Source organism: Hippichthys cyanospilos, chromosome 13 (genome assembly GCF_059441005.1).
Source record: "Hippichthys cyanospilos isolate Australia breed blue-spotted pipefish chromosome 13, RoL_Hcya_1.0, whole genome shotgun sequence".
Classification (NCBI taxonomy): Eukaryota; Metazoa; Chordata; class Actinopteri; order Syngnathiformes; family Syngnathidae; genus Hippichthys; species Hippichthys cyanospilos.
In genome coordinates, this window is record NC_142381.1 from 10,437,886 (window position 1) to 10,455,823 (window position 17,938).

At 39.1% G+C, this 17,938-nt stretch overlaps 3 protein-coding genes across 5 annotated transcripts; 2 read left to right on the forward strand and 1 right to left on the reverse strand.

Annotated features, from left to right (window-relative positions):
- Positions 1 to 1,285: 1,285 nt before the first annotated feature.
- Positions 1,286 to 3,520, forward strand: cryba1l1 (crystallin, beta A1, like 1). Of its 3 annotated transcripts, none has more exons than XM_088430911.1 (6): positions 1,286 to 1,501; positions 1,647 to 1,730; positions 1,810 to 1,928; positions 2,431 to 2,572; positions 2,646 to 2,788; positions 2,995 to 3,520. In XM_088430911.1, the coding sequence occupies exons 2-6, from the start codon at positions 1,656 to 1,658 to the stop codon at positions 3,140 to 3,142; spliced, it is 627 nt and encodes a 208-aa protein (XP_088287037.1). In that variant the 5' UTR covers positions 1,286 to 1,501; positions 1,647 to 1,655; the 3' UTR covers positions 3,143 to 3,520. The 3 variants fall into 3 exon arrangements, with proteins under 3 accessions (XP_088287037.1, XP_088287038.1, XP_088287039.1); XM_088430912.1 differs by having other exon boundaries at positions 1,286 to 1,459; XM_088430913.1 differs by having other exon boundaries at positions 1,471 to 1,497.
- Positions 3,521 to 4,318: 798 nt separating this feature from the next.
- Positions 4,319 to 11,060, reverse strand: LOC148413792 (uncharacterized). The gene is made up of 7 exons (XM_088431681.1): positions 10,943 to 11,060; positions 10,036 to 10,173; positions 8,523 to 9,679; positions 6,407 to 7,060; positions 5,669 to 5,752; positions 4,976 to 5,249; positions 4,319 to 4,901 (listed from the first exon to the last, which is right to left on the reverse strand). The coding sequence occupies exons 2-7, from the start codon at positions 10,136 to 10,138 to the stop codon at positions 4,714 to 4,716; spliced, it is 2,460 nt and encodes an 819-aa protein (XP_088287807.1). The 5' UTR covers positions 10,139 to 10,173; positions 10,943 to 11,060; the 3' UTR covers positions 4,319 to 4,713.
- Positions 11,061 to 14,164: 3,104 nt separating this feature from the next.
- On the forward strand, positions 14,165 to 17,858 carry LOC148413793 (equilibrative nucleobase transporter 1-like). Its single transcript, XM_088432044.1, has 9 exons — positions 14,165 to 14,179; positions 14,807 to 14,899; positions 14,986 to 15,125; positions 16,154 to 16,257; positions 16,338 to 16,481; positions 16,622 to 16,729; positions 16,918 to 17,104; positions 17,384 to 17,507; positions 17,635 to 17,858. The coding sequence occupies exons 1-9, from the start codon at positions 14,165 to 14,167 to the stop codon at positions 17,755 to 17,757; spliced, it is 1,038 nt and encodes a 345-aa protein (XP_088288170.1). The 3' UTR covers positions 17,758 to 17,858.
- Positions 17,859 to 17,938: the final 80 nt, after the last annotated feature.

Here is a 17,938-nt window from a genome sequence, read left to right on the forward strand (position 1 = left end):
GAATCACATTGCATGAATAAATTATGAAACATAATAAGCTTTCATTTAAGACGATATTAGCATATGCAGCTTCCCAAAATAAATGAAAGAATTTCCCAAAAAGCACTAGGGCTGTATTATCCAATAACTTAATTTGCCAGTGAGAAAAAAAAATCAATAATGGCACAGTTTTAGACGTTCCAAGTAGAGTGGGCGGTCAAGTGCGAAACATGCCCGGTCTGCTCATCAAGAAGAGGGAAAAAAAAAACAGGAAGAATTTTGTTGGTGTCAAAAAATTCATGGGTATTGCCTTTATTGCTCCAATAATGTTTTTTTTTTTATTGCCTACTTTATTGTTTGCTCAATTGTGGAATGTATTCTGCTCGGGGAAGTGAACAGAATAAGACTTTTATTGTGTAGTATTACTATGCATATGACAATAAAACGCTGGATTCTTGAATAATAATTGAGTATTTCTATCCACTCGCTTCAACTTACGTTCAACCTTAAAAAAACGTAAAAAAATAAAAATAGGAAATAATAAAATAAAAAGGACTGAATAAATGGAATAATCGATCGGATGACTGATTTTAAAAAGATTCCATAAAGACAGCCTAAGATTGATTGTTGGCCAATGTCATGTCATTTGTAGTTGACAGCAAGAGGAAATATGAGTTTTTAAATATATTAAATTGTGCATTAAAATTACCAAAATAAAATTAATTGAACATAGAATAGAAACGTTTTAATGCTGAAAATAGCTAAATAGGTTAAGTATTCCTTTAAAAGTTACTTCCTTTTTTTTTGACACCAGTGTCGTTTGGCTGAAAATTGTTATAGACTCCAAATAGCGGTTGTCAGCCTCCTTGACTACAAATAATCGCTGAAGGTATCGGCCCCGAAAAAAATCAAACGTCTATCTTTACAATATACTGTGGTGAGTCAGATTTTACCTACCTATTAGCCAGGACAAGTTGCCAATGTTACGAATCAAAACAAAATAATCAAAACATCATTTCTGAAAACTTGAGAGGTCGATTTTAAAGCCAATAAGGTAGCAAGATAAGCTGGTTATATAGAAAATGAATGAATGGATATTATATATATTGTACACATTTCACTTCATTGGAATGGTCATGTTTTGCCTCCTGGCCTTTAGAGGTACCCCTACGCTCCACAGTTAATCCACTCGCTCGCCGCTCTTATCAACGGTCCTTTGTGCCGGCATACACGCCGGACTGCTGACCGGGATCCGAACATACCCGACTGCCTTTGTCTCTTCACTATGATATGTGCTGAGCTGGTCACAGCCGGGCCCCGGTGGCCTAGGGCGCGGGCTGCGCGGCCTCGCGGGAACGTAGAGCTGCAGGAGTGCCACACCCCTATGTCACCCCTTACCCACCTCCCCACCCAGCATGACCTGCGTGGCCATATAAAACTGAAGCGCCAGGTCCTTCCAAAACTCTACGCGAGGCAGGCGGTAAGTGCGTTCCACTCTAGAGCTCTTCCAAAAATAAAGTAGGTAAGCAATGTTTCTGTTCCAACTGCAAGGAAAATGTGTCGACTGTATGAAACAAATAAAGGACAAATTACTTTATATGTTGACCTTTTTTTTGTTCATCGTTTAAGAAGTATTGTCATAAATGTTTATCTTCACCATGCATCAGGTGTAAAAGATGTTCAGAACTACAAGATCCCCAATGATGCAACCCCTGGCCACCTCAGGAATGGGCATGGCCCCCTTCTTCAAGGTAACACTAAAATTATTATTTTTTTGTTTTTGTTTTTTTTACATTTCGCATTCACATTCATCTGATTTTTCCTTGACAGGTGACAGTCTTTGAGCAGGAGCATTTCCAAGGGAAGTGCCTGGAGTTCACCTCTGAGTGTGTCAATATCCAGGATTGTGGTCTCGATAACATCCGCTCCATCAGGGTGGAGAGTGGCGCGTAAGTCACACCGCCATTGCGTCTCCTACATATAGACACAAACGGGCCATTTGGCCCCCTTAAAGGTTCATGTGCAGTAACGGCTCTAAATGAGTGCATTTTCACGTAACTTCTAATGTTACAATATGCGGTCAAATAATCAGACTAATGTTACTTTTATGATGTCCCCATTAGTTACTTTTGTATACATATGTAAATATATAATACAGAAAATCACGGGATTCCTACACACGATAGGATTCACTGTAGTCTCTATACATAATAGAACACCCAATAAGGCGACCTCTGGTATTGAACATAATGAAATGCATTATGGGATTATTCAAATTAACATTCACGTGAGTGGGATTTGTCTAAGTCATTTAGCGTCCTCTCGCACGCACCTGTTAAAGATCATCAAAATTTTAAAAGCACGTTTGAATGGTTGTCCTGTGTGTTAGGTTCCACTACGTCCTTCATTGATGGAACACTCACGTCAAGTCTCCTTTATCTGTTTGTGAAGCTGGGTCGGTTTCGAGCACCATGACTTCCAAGGTCAGCAGTTGATCCTGGAGAGAGGAGAGTACCCCCACTGGGACTCCTACAGCGGCTCCCTCTCTTACCACGTTGAACGCCTCATGTCTTTGCGCCCCATCTACTGCGCTGTAAGTACAGAACACACTCAGAATCAAAATCCTTAAAGGTCATACTCATTCAAGACCGGTTACCTTCTTCCAGTCTCACCAGAGCAGCCGCATGGTCATCTATGAGAAGGAGAACTTCATGGGCCGCAGCGTGGAGATCTGTGATGACTACCCCTCTCTGCAGGCAATGGGCTGGCCGACGCCTGAAGTGGGATCCATGCATGTGCAGTGTGGCGCGTAAGTGTATGCAGATGGTGAAATTACACGGATGCTGCCAAACAATTTCAATGTGTTTCTACCTACCAACCTACCTACTATCTATAGCTAGGAGAAAAGAGTTTGCTGTGATCACTGTTAAGTTCATTGTGATCCAAAAGTTGCTCTATGTCAAAATTGCACTTCACAGCTAAAAACAAAGTCCTATTTTTGTTTTCTTCCTACAGCTTTGTGTGCTACCAGTTCCCGGGATACAGGGGCCAGCAGTACATCATGGAGTGCGAGAGACACAGTGGAGACTACCAGCACTGCAAAACCTGGGGCTCCCACTGCCAAACTCCCCAGATCCAGTCCATCCGGCGCATCCAGCACTGAGAGGAGGAGAGCAAAAGTGACACAGCTGCTCTTTCTTATCTATGATCTCCTTCTGTCTCCTCTTCATTCTTGTTGGGTGGAGCTGCGGCCCACTCCATACTGTTTTACAGATGAGTGTGATAAGAGACAATATGGCACTGCTAAAGCACAGGGAACTCATAGTCCACACATACATACACACCCATGCCAACGTAGATGACACCTGGGTTAAGGTGTCTTTTTATCTGGTTAGAGGGCCCTACTCACAAGGGCACACACTGAGCTGCAATTGAAGGCCACTTCGAGAAGAACGTCCACGTTGCGGTGCAGTTCAAAGGTGCTCCTTTTGTGTGGAGGTCAATTCACAGGTTGATAGAATAAAGTCATTTTCACCTCAAATGCATGTGCGTCTTTGTAAAAGCTGTTAATCTAGAAAATAATTGTTGAATCGAGCTAAAATGTGAACCATTATTGTGTTTAAAGAGAGGTTTAAAAAGACAGTACGTATTACAAAAATATAGGATCATGCATTGAAATTTTGGAACTGAAAAAAGTTGTGCCTATTTCTGTTTTTTATTTATTTTATTTTTTTCCTGAAACACTACATGATAAACTAGATAACCTAGTCACAATGCTCCTCAATTAATTTTGGAAAAGAACCCCCCCCGATGCTTCCTTTTTTTTCCTGTTTTTGTTTTTATTTTATTTATTCATTCCCTTTTGTAATGTGTTTATATTTTCAGTAAATCAATCAATCAATAGGATATGTAGTATTGTAACATTTTTATACTTCAGGCTATTCATAAGTGAAATAATTTAATGTTTTGCAAAGTTGTAGTAGGCTAACACTGCAGAATAGCAAAGTTGTAGTAGGCTAACACTGCAGAATAGGAAGTGTGTTTCGTATACATTTTGGAATATGACACTGAGGTACTTATTATAGGTAAAAATGAATACATATTTATAAAAACACAACCAATTTATGATCATGATATAACCTTTTGAGAGCAAAGTATCTTGTAGGGTGGTGTTTGAAAAAACAAGAATCCATTTCAATCCATTTGAAACCAACAGCGCTTCTACTGGTTGCAGCCAAGCAGCACACGCCATTTTGATACACTTGGCAAGTGTTTTCAAAAAATGAAAGCTATTGATTCACCATATGGTAAGCGGCTTGCGAGTACAAAATCAAGTGCAAAGAATCAAAAATAACTTTTATTTTAAGCAAAGTGATTGTGGAATAAATGGAGTCATATATGAATATACAACAAATAACCATTTCAAAACAGTTGAAACTTTTGCCTTCTACTCAACCTTTCTTTGTATGAGACAAAAGAATGAACGTTGCAGTAATGTTCCAGATGGTTAACTGAAGAGCAGATAAATTAACAAAAAGTGTTCAAGTAATTTACTGTGACAGTCCAAGTGACTTACTGCGTGCTATAATGGATGATAAAGAACATGATAAAATGGGATCCTCTTGCATCCTGATTTAACTTAATCAGTGTCACTAATACAGCTCCAACATGGAGGAGTGCAAAATTGGAGAACCAGCACAAACTAAACTAGCGTGGGGGTACCTTAGCATGATACTACCTGTCCACAGCACTGTTCACAGCCAAGGCCACTGGCGAGTCCACCCCTCCTATGATGTCAATTTCCTCATATGTCTCCTCCTCACTCTCTGTAGACCAGATGATGGTGACCGGATCGGGGATGGATCCCAGTGCCCCAATCACATCAATGTCCTCTTCTTCACTTCCTGTTCCCAAACTGACCTCTGTTATTGAGAATAAAGGTGGTGAAACAAAGAGTTGTTATACATATTTCATTTCCTGCAGTCCGAGGGAGCACCTGTGTTCCTGTGGTCAAGCTCTTTGTTGTGCTCGGCCATTCCTGTCTTTCCTTTGCATGCGTGATCTCCTGTGTGGGGCTCATCAGATGACTTCACATGAAGTGGAAGATTTTGCTCCAAGCATGTCCTCTTGGCTTTACCGTCGATAGGTTTTTCTTCTGGCTGGGCTTGTCGCTTTATTGCCCTTCTCGTTGACTTCTCCATTGCATTTCTTTCACATCTCTTTTGAACCTCTTCAAGTGTGTCGCCACCTTTTTCACAAGGAGGCCGTGTCTTCCACAAAGATATATAAATCAATTATAAGCCATTCTAAACTTGAGAAATTGCACAAATTCTTTCACCCTTCATTCATTTTTCATTAATGGCAGATGTTTCTTTTATTTCTTTATTTGGGCTATATACCATATGAATAATTCACTTGTATTTCTATTGTATAATATGATACATTCTTTTTTATTTACAGAAAGCAAGAGGGTTGGACTAGACCACATTTGTACTTCATAACCCTTTTGAACATAAAACCTGTATTAATTTTTCTCTACATTGACTTCTTCCGCTGACCTGTCATTCAAAACAAAGCAAATCTTATGTTTTACAAGCAATGGTTATCTGAGCAATGCAAAGAATTGACCTGGATGTCACTCATTTATACACAACCTAAAATCAGTTTGTTTGGAAACAATTATCTTTACCTTGAATCTACTCCTGATAGGATACGATTTTCTGATAATAGGTTGATGCATTCTAGATGAGCTGGTCTTTGACTGCACAGGATTCTGGGGAGGAACCACACTTTGATTAATAAACTTTTTTTTCTCATGAATATATATATATATATATATATATATATATATATATATATATATATATATATATATATATATATATATATATATATATATATATATATATATATATATATATATATATATATATATATATATATATATATATATATATATATATATATATATATATATATATATATATACATACACAGCATGTCCCTAAAAATATACTCACTCTAGCTACATATTATTAGCCATTTATTTTTTTATTTTTTGGTTCGCAGAAGGCCAAATGTTTTTTTTTTTTATTATTAAATTGGGATACATCTCAAATATCACAAGTCCAGCGACAATTGAAAAAATTTGATGAGAGATAAAACGTCAAATCGAATGGTCCATGAAATCAGCTGTGGACAGATGTATCGACATTTGCAAACATGAACTAATGAGTTGCCGTGACCAGTGAGTTCCAACAAAGTTGCTGTGGCAAATTCATATTAGGGTTAGGGTTGTGAAAGTACAACCCTAACCCTAATATGAATTGGTACAAGAAATTGGGGTGGTACAAGAAATTGCCAACTTTCTCTTAATTGGTCCAAAGTGTATGTGGTGTGTGCGTGTGTGTGTGTGTGTGCGCGTCACCTTGACAGCCTGAGAGCTGATTGGGTGCAGAGCGATCTGCCTGTTTAGTTTAACTACAGGCAGAAACCGGAGGCCCTCGTTTCCTCGACCGTCATCTATTTTTGTTATTATGTCATTCACTGACTCATGGATCCACTTCTTTGCTTGCACGGGACGTTTTCTCTTTCTTCCATGCCTTCTTGCAGGTTTAACTTTCTGAGCGGCGTTATGAGAACTTGCTCTTTGCGCGTTGGAGTGTGAGGGTGCTGTTTCCTCTTGTGTAGGCTGTGGGCATGGAAAGCGACTGCTATCTTGCTCCTCTTGTGTCTCCCTGCTAACACTGTGTTGCTCCAAGGATTGCAGGTAGTCATCCAAAATAGTCATCAGATCTACCTCGCCCTGCTGCTCCTCATGGGCCAGCTCATCATTGACTCGTGCTACAGCGACACACTCCGTGCTGAGAATACACGAGCCAGCAGGATGGCCAGCGTCACCACTGCAGGAGGTGATGGTGCGTCTGCAAATGCGGGCTGATGATGGAGGCAGCTGGGAGTGTGGCGTGCTGCTGCTCATTTTAACCCCCGTGTCTTTCATTGCTTCCTCAAAGTGATGATCAAAGTGCTCTGGTGGGTTTACAAGAGGCGGAGGAGCAGAACGTGTGGCAGTATGTGATACCTGGCAGAAGAAGGTTAGTAAAATAGCTGTTTTTTAATTTTTTTATTATTCATCCATTGAACATTAAACATTTGCATTCAAGGTTAGAAAGGTCAATAGTGCTCATTTGTGAAGCATTTTAGGTTCACCCTACTTTTCTTACACAAGGTTTCTGTGAGTGTAGTATACATATCATGCAGATGTGCCAATTGCCAAATGTCCAAATTATACTGATACTTGTGGCCCACCATTTATTTTTAAACAGCCCCCAACATATACTAAAAATTACCTTTAAATTTGCTTAATATACTTTATAGATCTTTTATTAATATGAATATATATATATATATATATATATATATATATATATATATATATATATATATATATATATATATATATATATATATATATATATAATATTCATGAATATATATATAAATGAATTACTTAAAACTAAACATTTCTCTTCATAACACTGTAGTGAATAATAATTTTTTACAAGAAAAAATTGTGTTTCCTCCATTTGGGCACTGTGTCAAGGTCCAAATCATGAAAACATGAATGAGTCCCAAGTAACTGGTTTACAAAAAACTGGGCAGCTTACAGCAGTATGCTCTTATTTGGACTTTCTTAATTTAGAGATGGAATTTGGTTGCCTTTCACTGTGGGGAAGAGATGTTGTACTTTTTACTGGATTATGGAGTCACTGAAGTCCCCAAAATGCTGGAAAACCCTTGGCTATTTGTCTTATAGAAAGCTGTTCAGCTAACAGTTAAAACAAATTATTATTTAAATAATCGACAAATACTTGATTCAGAAATTTTGGTCTGCTAGAAGAAAAAAAAGTTAAAAAGATTCAAATTAGCCCTTGCATTCTATAATTTTTCTGTATGGGGCCCTTAGAGGAAAACATTTCAACACCCTCGGCCTACCGCCAGGGCCTGTGAGTCAATATCTAAAGGGGAATTCAAATAAAAAACCTTCTTTACAATAATATGCACTATGTATTCCTGCCTGTCTAAAAACAGCATTTTCATTTAATATTGCGTTAATGAAGCCAGCTGAGATAGGCACCAGCAAGCCTGCAACCCTTGTGAGGATAAGCGGCTGTAGAAAATGGATGGATGGATGATAAATTCAGGAGCTAAGTCCATCCATTTTTCTACATCTCAGGGGGTAGCCATTTACCGATTGCTGTCAACTGTAAATGAAATCACAGTTGCCTAGGGCTCAGGGAATGACTCAGCAGCTCACCTGTTTTTTGGGTTTGGTCATGGGATCGGTAGTTAAGTGAACCCGGCTCAACTGTGATGTCATTTTCAGTTGACAGCAAGAGGCAAAATGGATGTCTCCTGAGATTTTGCAACTTAATCCATATTCAGAATAAAATGTTTAGACTACAAGGGGCACATAGATCACATTATTGTAATGAAGAAAATTAACTTGACTTGTCTATTGCGTGTGTATGGCTTTACATCACCTGTGTATGCTGCAGTTCTCCTTTCTTCCTGCCATGCTTTACAGTGTCCGGTCCTCGCATCGAGCTGTCACTTTGTCCACTTTGGCAAAAGTCCCATACTTTGGGCCACCGTCGTCTCTTTTGAGGGCTCCAGGGAAACTCTAAAATGTGTCGAGTCATCAGGTGCAACTTTTTGCCTGTGGTTCCTCCCCCCTGGCCCGTTCTAACAGATGTCGCCATTCCGCACCTCTGGAGGAGAGACTTGTGCTGTTTGCTCACGCCAACTTCCTGTACGTCCACCGTTTGCATCCACCCACCTCTCCCTCTGCGAGCTTGTGGCATCCGGGCTGATCTCTCAGCTCCTACACGCTGCCTGGGCCTGCCTACGCCTCGCGACTTTTTCTTAGCTCGCTCTTTGTGCAACGCATCTCCGGATTTCGTATTAAAAAAGTGGTTGATAAATCCTGGGATGTCATCACGAAATTGCTCAAACTGCTCATCCTCTGCTCTTTCAGACTCTAAAAGTTGTGCCTGAGGGCTGCTAAATAAACAGCCCTGAGAGTCAGCAATCCACAAGGTGCTCTGGTTTTCAGCCACACAGGAAGTTTGAAGATGTTGCGCCTCACCAACTGAGCAAACGACGGGAGTTGAAACTTTTGGTTGGACAATGTAATTGGCCTGTTGTAATATCTCAAACTGAGCCATGTCAATGGTATCATAGACAGGCACAGACTGAAAAGAGGGGGCGGCGCTCACTTGAATCTCTTCAGTCTCAGGCAGAACATCCTTCCTGTCGCTTGACAGCGTCTCCTTCCATAAGAAAGTGCAGCCATCATTCACCTCCTGTCGCCAGCATGTGGCCTCCTCACTGAGATCCACGGGGTCAGTCTGTACCCCCACATCAGTACCCCTGCCGTCACTCCGTGTGACCTCAACCAGCCCCAGGATACCCAACTTGGCTGCTGCTGATACAGCCTCCTGCTTCTCGTTCTCCCCCACTCCGACCATCTCCCCCGAGTACAGCAGTCTGACTACATGGAGCAGAGACCTGGCGCCCAAAGTCCCAAATTCCATTAAATGCTCTCGTCCAGCAGGAGGCGCCGGTGAGGAGGAGAGTGCAGTGGACAGCTGCGGGCTAATGGCTGCAAGGACACAACTGTGTGCTGGCACAGTAACACCTGGAACAACAATAGATGCTATCAAAGGTGGGATCAGTTAATACGAAACCATTTCATAAGTTGCTGTTCTTTCCTAGCTAAGATGGCCTCAATCCTTTAGTTTAGTAGAAGTCCTTTGATTGCAAAGGATGACCAATGTCAAGTTGGATAAAAACCAATTTGTATATCTTCATCAGTATCCATCTTCTAAATTTTGGTACAGTAACTCATTAAAAATATCATGCCAAATTAAGTGATTGGTATCTGGGTCACTTACAGACATAGGATGAAAACAACATCATTTTTAGGGAGCGTAAGACAAACAAAAAAAAAGGAACAAAATTTCAACTATATTTTATAGATATTAATTACGGTACCTTCCGCCCGCAGCAGAGTGTCACAGAACTGTCGGTGCTGTTGCTGTCTCTGCAACTCGGCCACGAGGAGGGCTTCAAATCCTGGCTTTCTGTAGCACCACATCTCCTCATCAACTGTATTTCAAAGGCGAATTATATCTGGAAATAAATGGATGCAAACAATGCTATGTTACACAATTTTTTGTGCGTTCAGCATTGCTCTTGGAGCACTTTATAACAAGGGAAAATAGATAATTATATTAACAAAACGTTATTTCATGATCATAAATTGGTTGTGTTTTTATAAGTATGTATTCATTTTTACCAATAATGAATACCCCAGTGTCATATTCCCAAATGGTTATTATATGCTTTGTACATTATTTGTGTTGTTTTGAACAATAAGTCATAGTATTTAAGCATGTTTAATTTATTGAAAAACGGATTAGTTGGTTCTGTATAATTTATACAGATTGGTTCTGGATTTTTTTCTGCAAAGCAAAGTAATAACTACAAGTGTCAGGAACATTTTTTTTTAGCAAGAGCAATATGTCTTTTAATAGTTTTCGAAGTTATACAAGAGATACATCACATTACGAACCACAAAATTAATAGTAGTACTTTAACTTAGGCAAAGTTTTCAGATTGAAGGTCGGCAGCATAAAATTGGGAAATTCGATGAGGAAATTACTTCAGGGGAAAAATAATGTGACAAGCATCGTTGCTAACAAATTAGCATGCAATTCGCGGCAGTCACATTAAGCGGGGGTCACATGTCACGTCAATTTATTAAGCAGCTATGAACTGAGCAAATTCAAAGTTGATAAAAATAAAACATTAAATGTGTAAACCTAATTCACATGTTCTAATGAGATTCCCTTACCATGATACACAGAGGGTGACACTTAAAAGTTGTAAGGACACTCACCGTTCGCGCCAATCTGCCTGAAAAGCAACGTTTATTAAAATCACTAAAACTAAATGTTTTTAAAGGTATCGTTGATGTAGGGTGACAACAGAAGTGTACTTTTTGTGTTGCATTGAGTTTTTCCTGTTCATTTTGATGACGTCATTCATGGGCATTCACGGTCATTTTTTTTTGTGTGTGTGAAGTACTTATTTTGACCACTGGATGGTAGTAATGTAAACAGGCTGGGAGTGCGCTACTCCAAACCCAGAATACAAGCAAAAATAGCCAAAGCTGAAATAGTCGTCACTGAAAACAAGACGGCTCCATCTCGCGTTCAAACGTTTCGTCTCAAGGCATTTGTGACAGGTGTCCATTATTCAGCACAAGCAGAGTATATCAGCAGAAATGGTCCATAACCGCAAATGATGTCAAATGCAAATTATATATACAAAGCTTTTTTTCGTGCGAAACAAGTCACCAAATAGAAAGTACACAAAATAAAGGAAAGTTGTGCTCGTTAGGAAATAAAAGCAATATTCAATTGAATTATTTCCAGGGATAATAGTATCACTATCAAATGAAAATGCATAAAGTCTACCTCCTGATTGTGTGAATTTGCTTTGTTTATGAAAAACAAAACTTATTTCTGTTAAAGAGCAACAATATGAACATTAACACTATGCAACAGAAGTCAACAAAAGGCTGGAAAATTATGGAATGCTCACAGAAGTGGTTTTATGTATGACTATGAACAACTCACATGTGCCAATCTAATAAATGATCTGTCTCTTAACAAGGACAACCAATTTCAAAAGGACGAAATAAAACATATCTTTGTCGTCCACATAGGAAGGTGTCAACAATGATTTAAAAAAAATAAAAAGTAATCCTATACACCCCAGAATGGTTTAGTCTTTCTCGCTGAGAACCTGTTGACATCCATTCCACAATCCGTACACACAAGTCTACTGTGAGGAGATGCTGCCAGCAGGAACGTCCTAATTAGGAGAACGAGTGTCCAGTTGGTTTGGTGTGGGCCTGGGCCAGCGCTGGTTGAACTTGACAAAGAAGAGAGGATCTTTGAACGGGCCCCCGTAAATGATGGCCTGCATCAGGTAGACAAGAGCCACTACCAGAGAGCAAATGAGGAAGAAAGGGATGAAGGGCCTCAGATGGCGCCATGCCACACTAAACACGTAGCACAAGCTGCCGATCACTCCCTGCTTTCTCCTGTGGGATGTATACCGAAAAGAGTCCGGGGCTGGCGAACGATCAAGCGTCTTGTTATCTGAGCTGGAAGGAGATGGACTTGAGGAATCAGTTGAAGTCATTGTGCTGAGAACTTTTCAACCAGAAAACATGAAGCATCTGGAAAAAAACCCACATAACTCCATCTGTCTTTGTCCTCCAAGCAGTGTCTTCTGATCTTCTGTCTTGGATATCACTGTATTTGAGTTTTAGAGCGAGATGGTGATAATGTGAGCCCAACCACAGGAGGGCTTAATATAGATATGACGCAGAAGGGGCGAGGTGTCTTTGAGCTCAAATTTTGGGAAGGGAATGTTTTTGACCCAGCATAGGCTATAAACATCATGCAAACATAAACACACACACACAAGACACGTAAGATGGCTTCTCTGCAATCTGCTGACCAAGTGGCAGCTGGCATACTACTATGCAGTAGAAGGCGAGGACACAACAAGTGCTATAAATATTGAATGAAAGCATAACAAAGCCATTATATATTTATAGCGGTAGGCTAATAACCTTGAAAATTGGACAGTTCAAAGGAGTGATTCTCTATTTTTGTTCTGAGGCAAATCAGTGCAGCGCAATTAATAGATCATAAAATTATAACATTTCACTAAATTGTTTTGATCATGATTATTTATTTTCTTCACAAATATATATTTGTTTGGCATCTATCTATGCCAGTGACTGTGAGTGGCAGAATAACTAAATACACTTTCGTTAGAGGGTATAAGGTAAAATTAACCAGTGCAGCCATCTGTCACCATTTATATAACAGAACAGTAGTTCAATAGTTTGATGTTCAACTTTTTGCTAGTAAGGTAATTGTTAGTAATTTGACTATATTTACAATATGTCTTTTATGCTTATTCTTATCTTCAATCTCAGTTCACTGCAATTATTAAAGCAGGACTTCACTCAGACAAACCTGAAACTGGAATTAAAAAATATGTAATAATCATAAGTCTCTGCTTCAAAAAAGTATTGCTAAAAAGACAAATGAATGGAGCAATAGTGCACATGCACCAAAGGGATCAGGTTAGGGACCCATAAGGAATCAAAATAAATAAGTTATCAAATGTCAAGGATTGATACTAACTCTTTGGTATCGATACAATACCAAAATTGGCCTCTATTCCATTGCTACTTGGAGTAATCTGTACAGCCCGATTTTATACTACACCTGACTTTTTTGTTTTGTGTTTGTCTGATTTTTCTAATGGAAAATACTAGGGGTGGACCTCTTTGGCTATTGAACGATTCGATTCCGATTTTGGAGTCCCCTTTTCTATTCAGAATCTATTTTCATTTCAAAACCATTGAATTCAATTGAATTTAAAATTATTTCTGCTTCAAGTGCAAAGATTTATCATACGACCATTAAACAACTATTTTTGATTTTGTGCCAGTGTCACTGTCATCTCCTCATGAAGGCTGCATGTTCAATTGACACCACACATTTGCTGTTGAAGGATGAAAAGGAAGTAGAAGTCGTCTCATTAAGCCAAAAAATTATGCAATAGCCTTATGAGGTTTTTATGTTTTTCCATTTTCCTCGGAGCGGTGGTTACGTTACATTGTTAATCATTTTGTTGCTTCAGGAATCTGGGATAAAGTGCACAAAATAAAAAACAAAATACGGATGCTATCAGTGACATAATTTTATTGCAGATGAGCAAAAAAATAAAACAGATGATGTTACACAAACTACAATATTTTGGGGACTTTCTAATAATTTTTTGATCAATTCAATGCCCTTAGCGTACAAAGTAGGAAACAGATATGAAGCGTTATTTGTATAAATCTCTGCAAGTGTTTACATGTAAAAATGTTGTCATTGGGGCATATGGGTTTCCACGTTGTACAAAAATAAAGCTGGAACTCCAATTAGCATAACATTTTTGTTTGTCTCCATCAGCTCTGTCCCCACTGCTTTACCCAGCGCTCTCACTCATAGCTGTGGGTGGAATGATGCTGCTTGTTACTAACATGCAGGCAGGTACAGTAGGTAGTCCGCAATTAAGTTATGAGAACATGATGTGCTCTTCTAAGGAATTCTTCAGTCATGGGATGCCATGACTGATTAAATCTTCATAATATGAAGTATTATAATATTAAGTTTGTACAGTACATACTGTACCAACATGCCGTTACCAAGCTAACCAGCGTTTTGATTATTTCTTTGCACGCATGTGCCTGTGCAAGCGCATGAATCAGATCCGGATAGCATTCTTATCGGTTTAACCTCCAGGTGTGACACTGACACACAACCATGTTCACATTTTTGGATGTGATGATTTTTGTTTGTTTGTTTTAACTATGCACCCATCAAACTCTCATTTTTTTTTTATACGGGTTATCCTCTTCAGAGCAATGGGGTATTTAGAACCTATCACAGCACTACTCCGACCACACGAACCTTGCTTAGACTAAATTATAATAGACTAAATAGACTAAATTCTGGTCCGGCATGCTGGGCCATTTTTTGTATTTTACTCACCCCAACCTTGAGTCACTCGTGAAACTTTTGAACACTTCAAGATAGTTTTGTTTGTTAAACACATTAGCATTCATCTTAATAATTTGTTTGAAAACGTGTGACACTCATCCACATATTATTTCCTCTTGAAGGTGGCAAATTTGTTTGGCGGTCATCGTTCCACCATCATCACAATTTACAACGGAGCATTCGATACTTCCTCAGGCGTTTTCCTCATCGTTAAGGTGCGTCTAAGTGGGGAAGATACGGTTAATCAATTGTTGATTTACAATACTTATCGTCCCTGACGATCTTCACTTTGTTGCTACAGTTGGTGTACGAGGCTGGCATCCCCCTCAGGGCCAGTTTCCTCTTCCTGGCTGCTGGCAGCATACATCACGTGCTCAGGACAATCTTCTTGTTTCCCAGGACCTCAATCCCATATCCGCTGCCTGAAAACTACAAGTATGGGTATGAATCTGACACCTCGCTCATCAGAAGACATGAATGGCTAAAGGTGGAAGTAAAAATGTCAAAATGTAGACATACCGTATACGGAAACCTAAGTGCTTGACATTATTTCTCTTTTTCTATCTTTTCAACTATTTCACTGTTCAATGAAAAATGGAATGAAACCTCGCGTGTAAAATAATACTTTTTGTAGTGTCAAGTATTTTTTTTCCAATTAATTGTTATCTAAATTGAATGATGCGATTTGCATAAAAAGTTTTCATTCTAGAATTCCCACTTGCAAATTTTTGTTTGTTTTATTTTCCACCACACTACATGTTTTATAAATACAGGTAGCTAGACGGGAGTCTTAGACTGTTATATTTTTAGTTTCTGAAAGACATTTTTAATGGCACACTGAACTTCATGAGATAAAAGAATGAAAAAAATAATGTACACAGTAGTGGAGACACCCTCTGTTGACAATGAATGAGCATTACATTTTAATTTATGGCATCCTCTTTTGGTTAATTGAGTCCAAAATCCAAACTGCAGCATGTGCCACCTCTGCTGCTAATGACACTCTGTGACACATTAACTTCTGTGGCTATTTCCTTCTGTGTGAAGTTGATATCCATCGTGAATGTCCATCAGCATCATGAAAAGAACTGCATGAATACCTTGAATAAAAATGCAGCGATTCATTCATTGATCAGACACCAGTTGTACAGTTATGTTTTTGTTCTGTTTTTAAAAAATACGTAAAAACTGTATAAAAGATCATTTTAATCTTTATGTAAGCTACTTTACTTTATATGACAGTCAAAATTGTTTCGATTCTCTGGGGAATAAGGGTTCCGATTTTGATTGAGGATCCAAGACGGCCAAGCTGATATATGACTGACATAGGTCGGTCCTCATTAGTCAGCATTGCTACACTGTATAAATGTAACGTTTGAGGACAAGTTGCAAGATTGAAACCGACAAAAGAAGTCACTTACGGTCATAATAGGCCCAAACCTTTCTCTGATACTCCTCTCTGATCTCAGGATAACATGCAGAAGCTCAAGAAAATCTGATAAAACTGTACAGACTGTCTTTCAGACAACAATACATGAGAAGCCAACTCCAGAGAAAGTACAGGAAACAAATGGTGTGTGCAATTCTAAATTGTTTGTGCTCAGGCCTAAAATAAATCATATCTTGAAATCTCATCTCTATTGTCTTTCTCAGAGAAAAGCTTCCGGGAATGTGTTCTATCCAAATTCTTCTTCTTTGTCCTCCTCTGGTTGTCTGTGATCCAACTAAGACATTATCTGTTCATTGGCACCCTCAACCCAACGCTGGAACGTCTGACTGATGGGGATGCGTCAGTTGGTATGTACACACACCCCACTGCTTCAGTTTCTGATATCACACTATGCATGCTAACAGTGAAATATACTCTATTGCTAATCCAGTACGTATATGAGACCAATTAAATCATGTAGGCCTCACCTTTTCCTGTGTGTTGGCAGTGAGCCAGTACATCAACGCCTTTGCCTTCACTCAGATGTGTGGGTTGCTGGTTGCACCAATTAATGGTTTCATTCTAGACCGACACAAACGCAAAGCCCCAGTTGCAGGTAATTGTGTGCATGTGTGTGTTTACACATTGTGTACATACATACATACTGTATCCAAAGCGAGCTAAAGAAAGGCTCATGCTTTTTTAGACAGACTAAAATAACTTCAGCTTTTAAGCATGAAAAATATGGCCCAGTTTTGTATCGTGTGATAAATCAAGTGTGTTATCTTCTGTGTCCGTTGATAGGAATGAGTGAAGAGGAAGCAGACCTGAATTCGGCAGTTCTCTCTTTCTTCCTGACGTCAGTGCAGGCCTTAGTGTTCTCAATTTGCGCTTCCATCCCTGTTCTCCCACTTCAGTACTTCACTTTTGTCATCCAAACGGTCAATTACAGCTTCCTGTATGGTGGAATGGCTGCTTTTGTTTCAATGGCGTGAGTCCTTTTTCCATAAAATATTGTGAATAACACACACTTGTGTATAGTGCCCCACTCCCTCAGGTGTTGGTGTTAATTGTGAAGTGACAAAATGCTTTTGTGTTAAAGAAAAAAATAACAACTTGCTTCACATTTGATCAACAGGGTGTGGCGGCAAAATGTTTTTAATCTTAATTTCTACCATATCATGTGAAAAAACAAAGTTACTCTTTTACTAGTGCAGTATTGACTCATCTACCTTTGTCTATGTCTATGTCTTTTTTGATAACTGTTTAGTTTTCCACCGTGTCATTTTGGGAAGATGTTTGGCCTCATCTTCGCTCTCTCTGCAGTGTTTTCTTTACTGCAGTATGCCTGCTTTGCTGTGGTGGAAGAATTGCTTGATGGAGATCCTTTATATGTGAGTGTCTGACCCAAAGTACTTCCGGTACCAAAGTTTTGCAGTTTGCTTCATTGCAAGGACAGGTGCCAACACTTGTGTCTGTATCCATGTACTAATTAATCTCCCTCCCTTCATTTGTCTGCAGGTGAATATTGCTCTGACCGTGCTTATCCTGTTTTCCTTCAGCCATCCCGTGAATGTGCTTCTGCACTGTCGGGCACTAGCATCCCAGCGAGCCAAAGCAAACACAATCACTCAAGTGAACTGATGACAAATACAAGTGAGGGGAGATGGAAAAAAAAAAAAAAAGCTTTGTTATGCTACGTGAAGTGTAATTGCAATAAACTGAGGATTGGATTCACAACATAATATTGGTATATTTTTTGTATTTCAAGCACTTTGATGCACTTGTTTTTTTGTCTGTTTTAGACTAACCTGTATTTTAACCT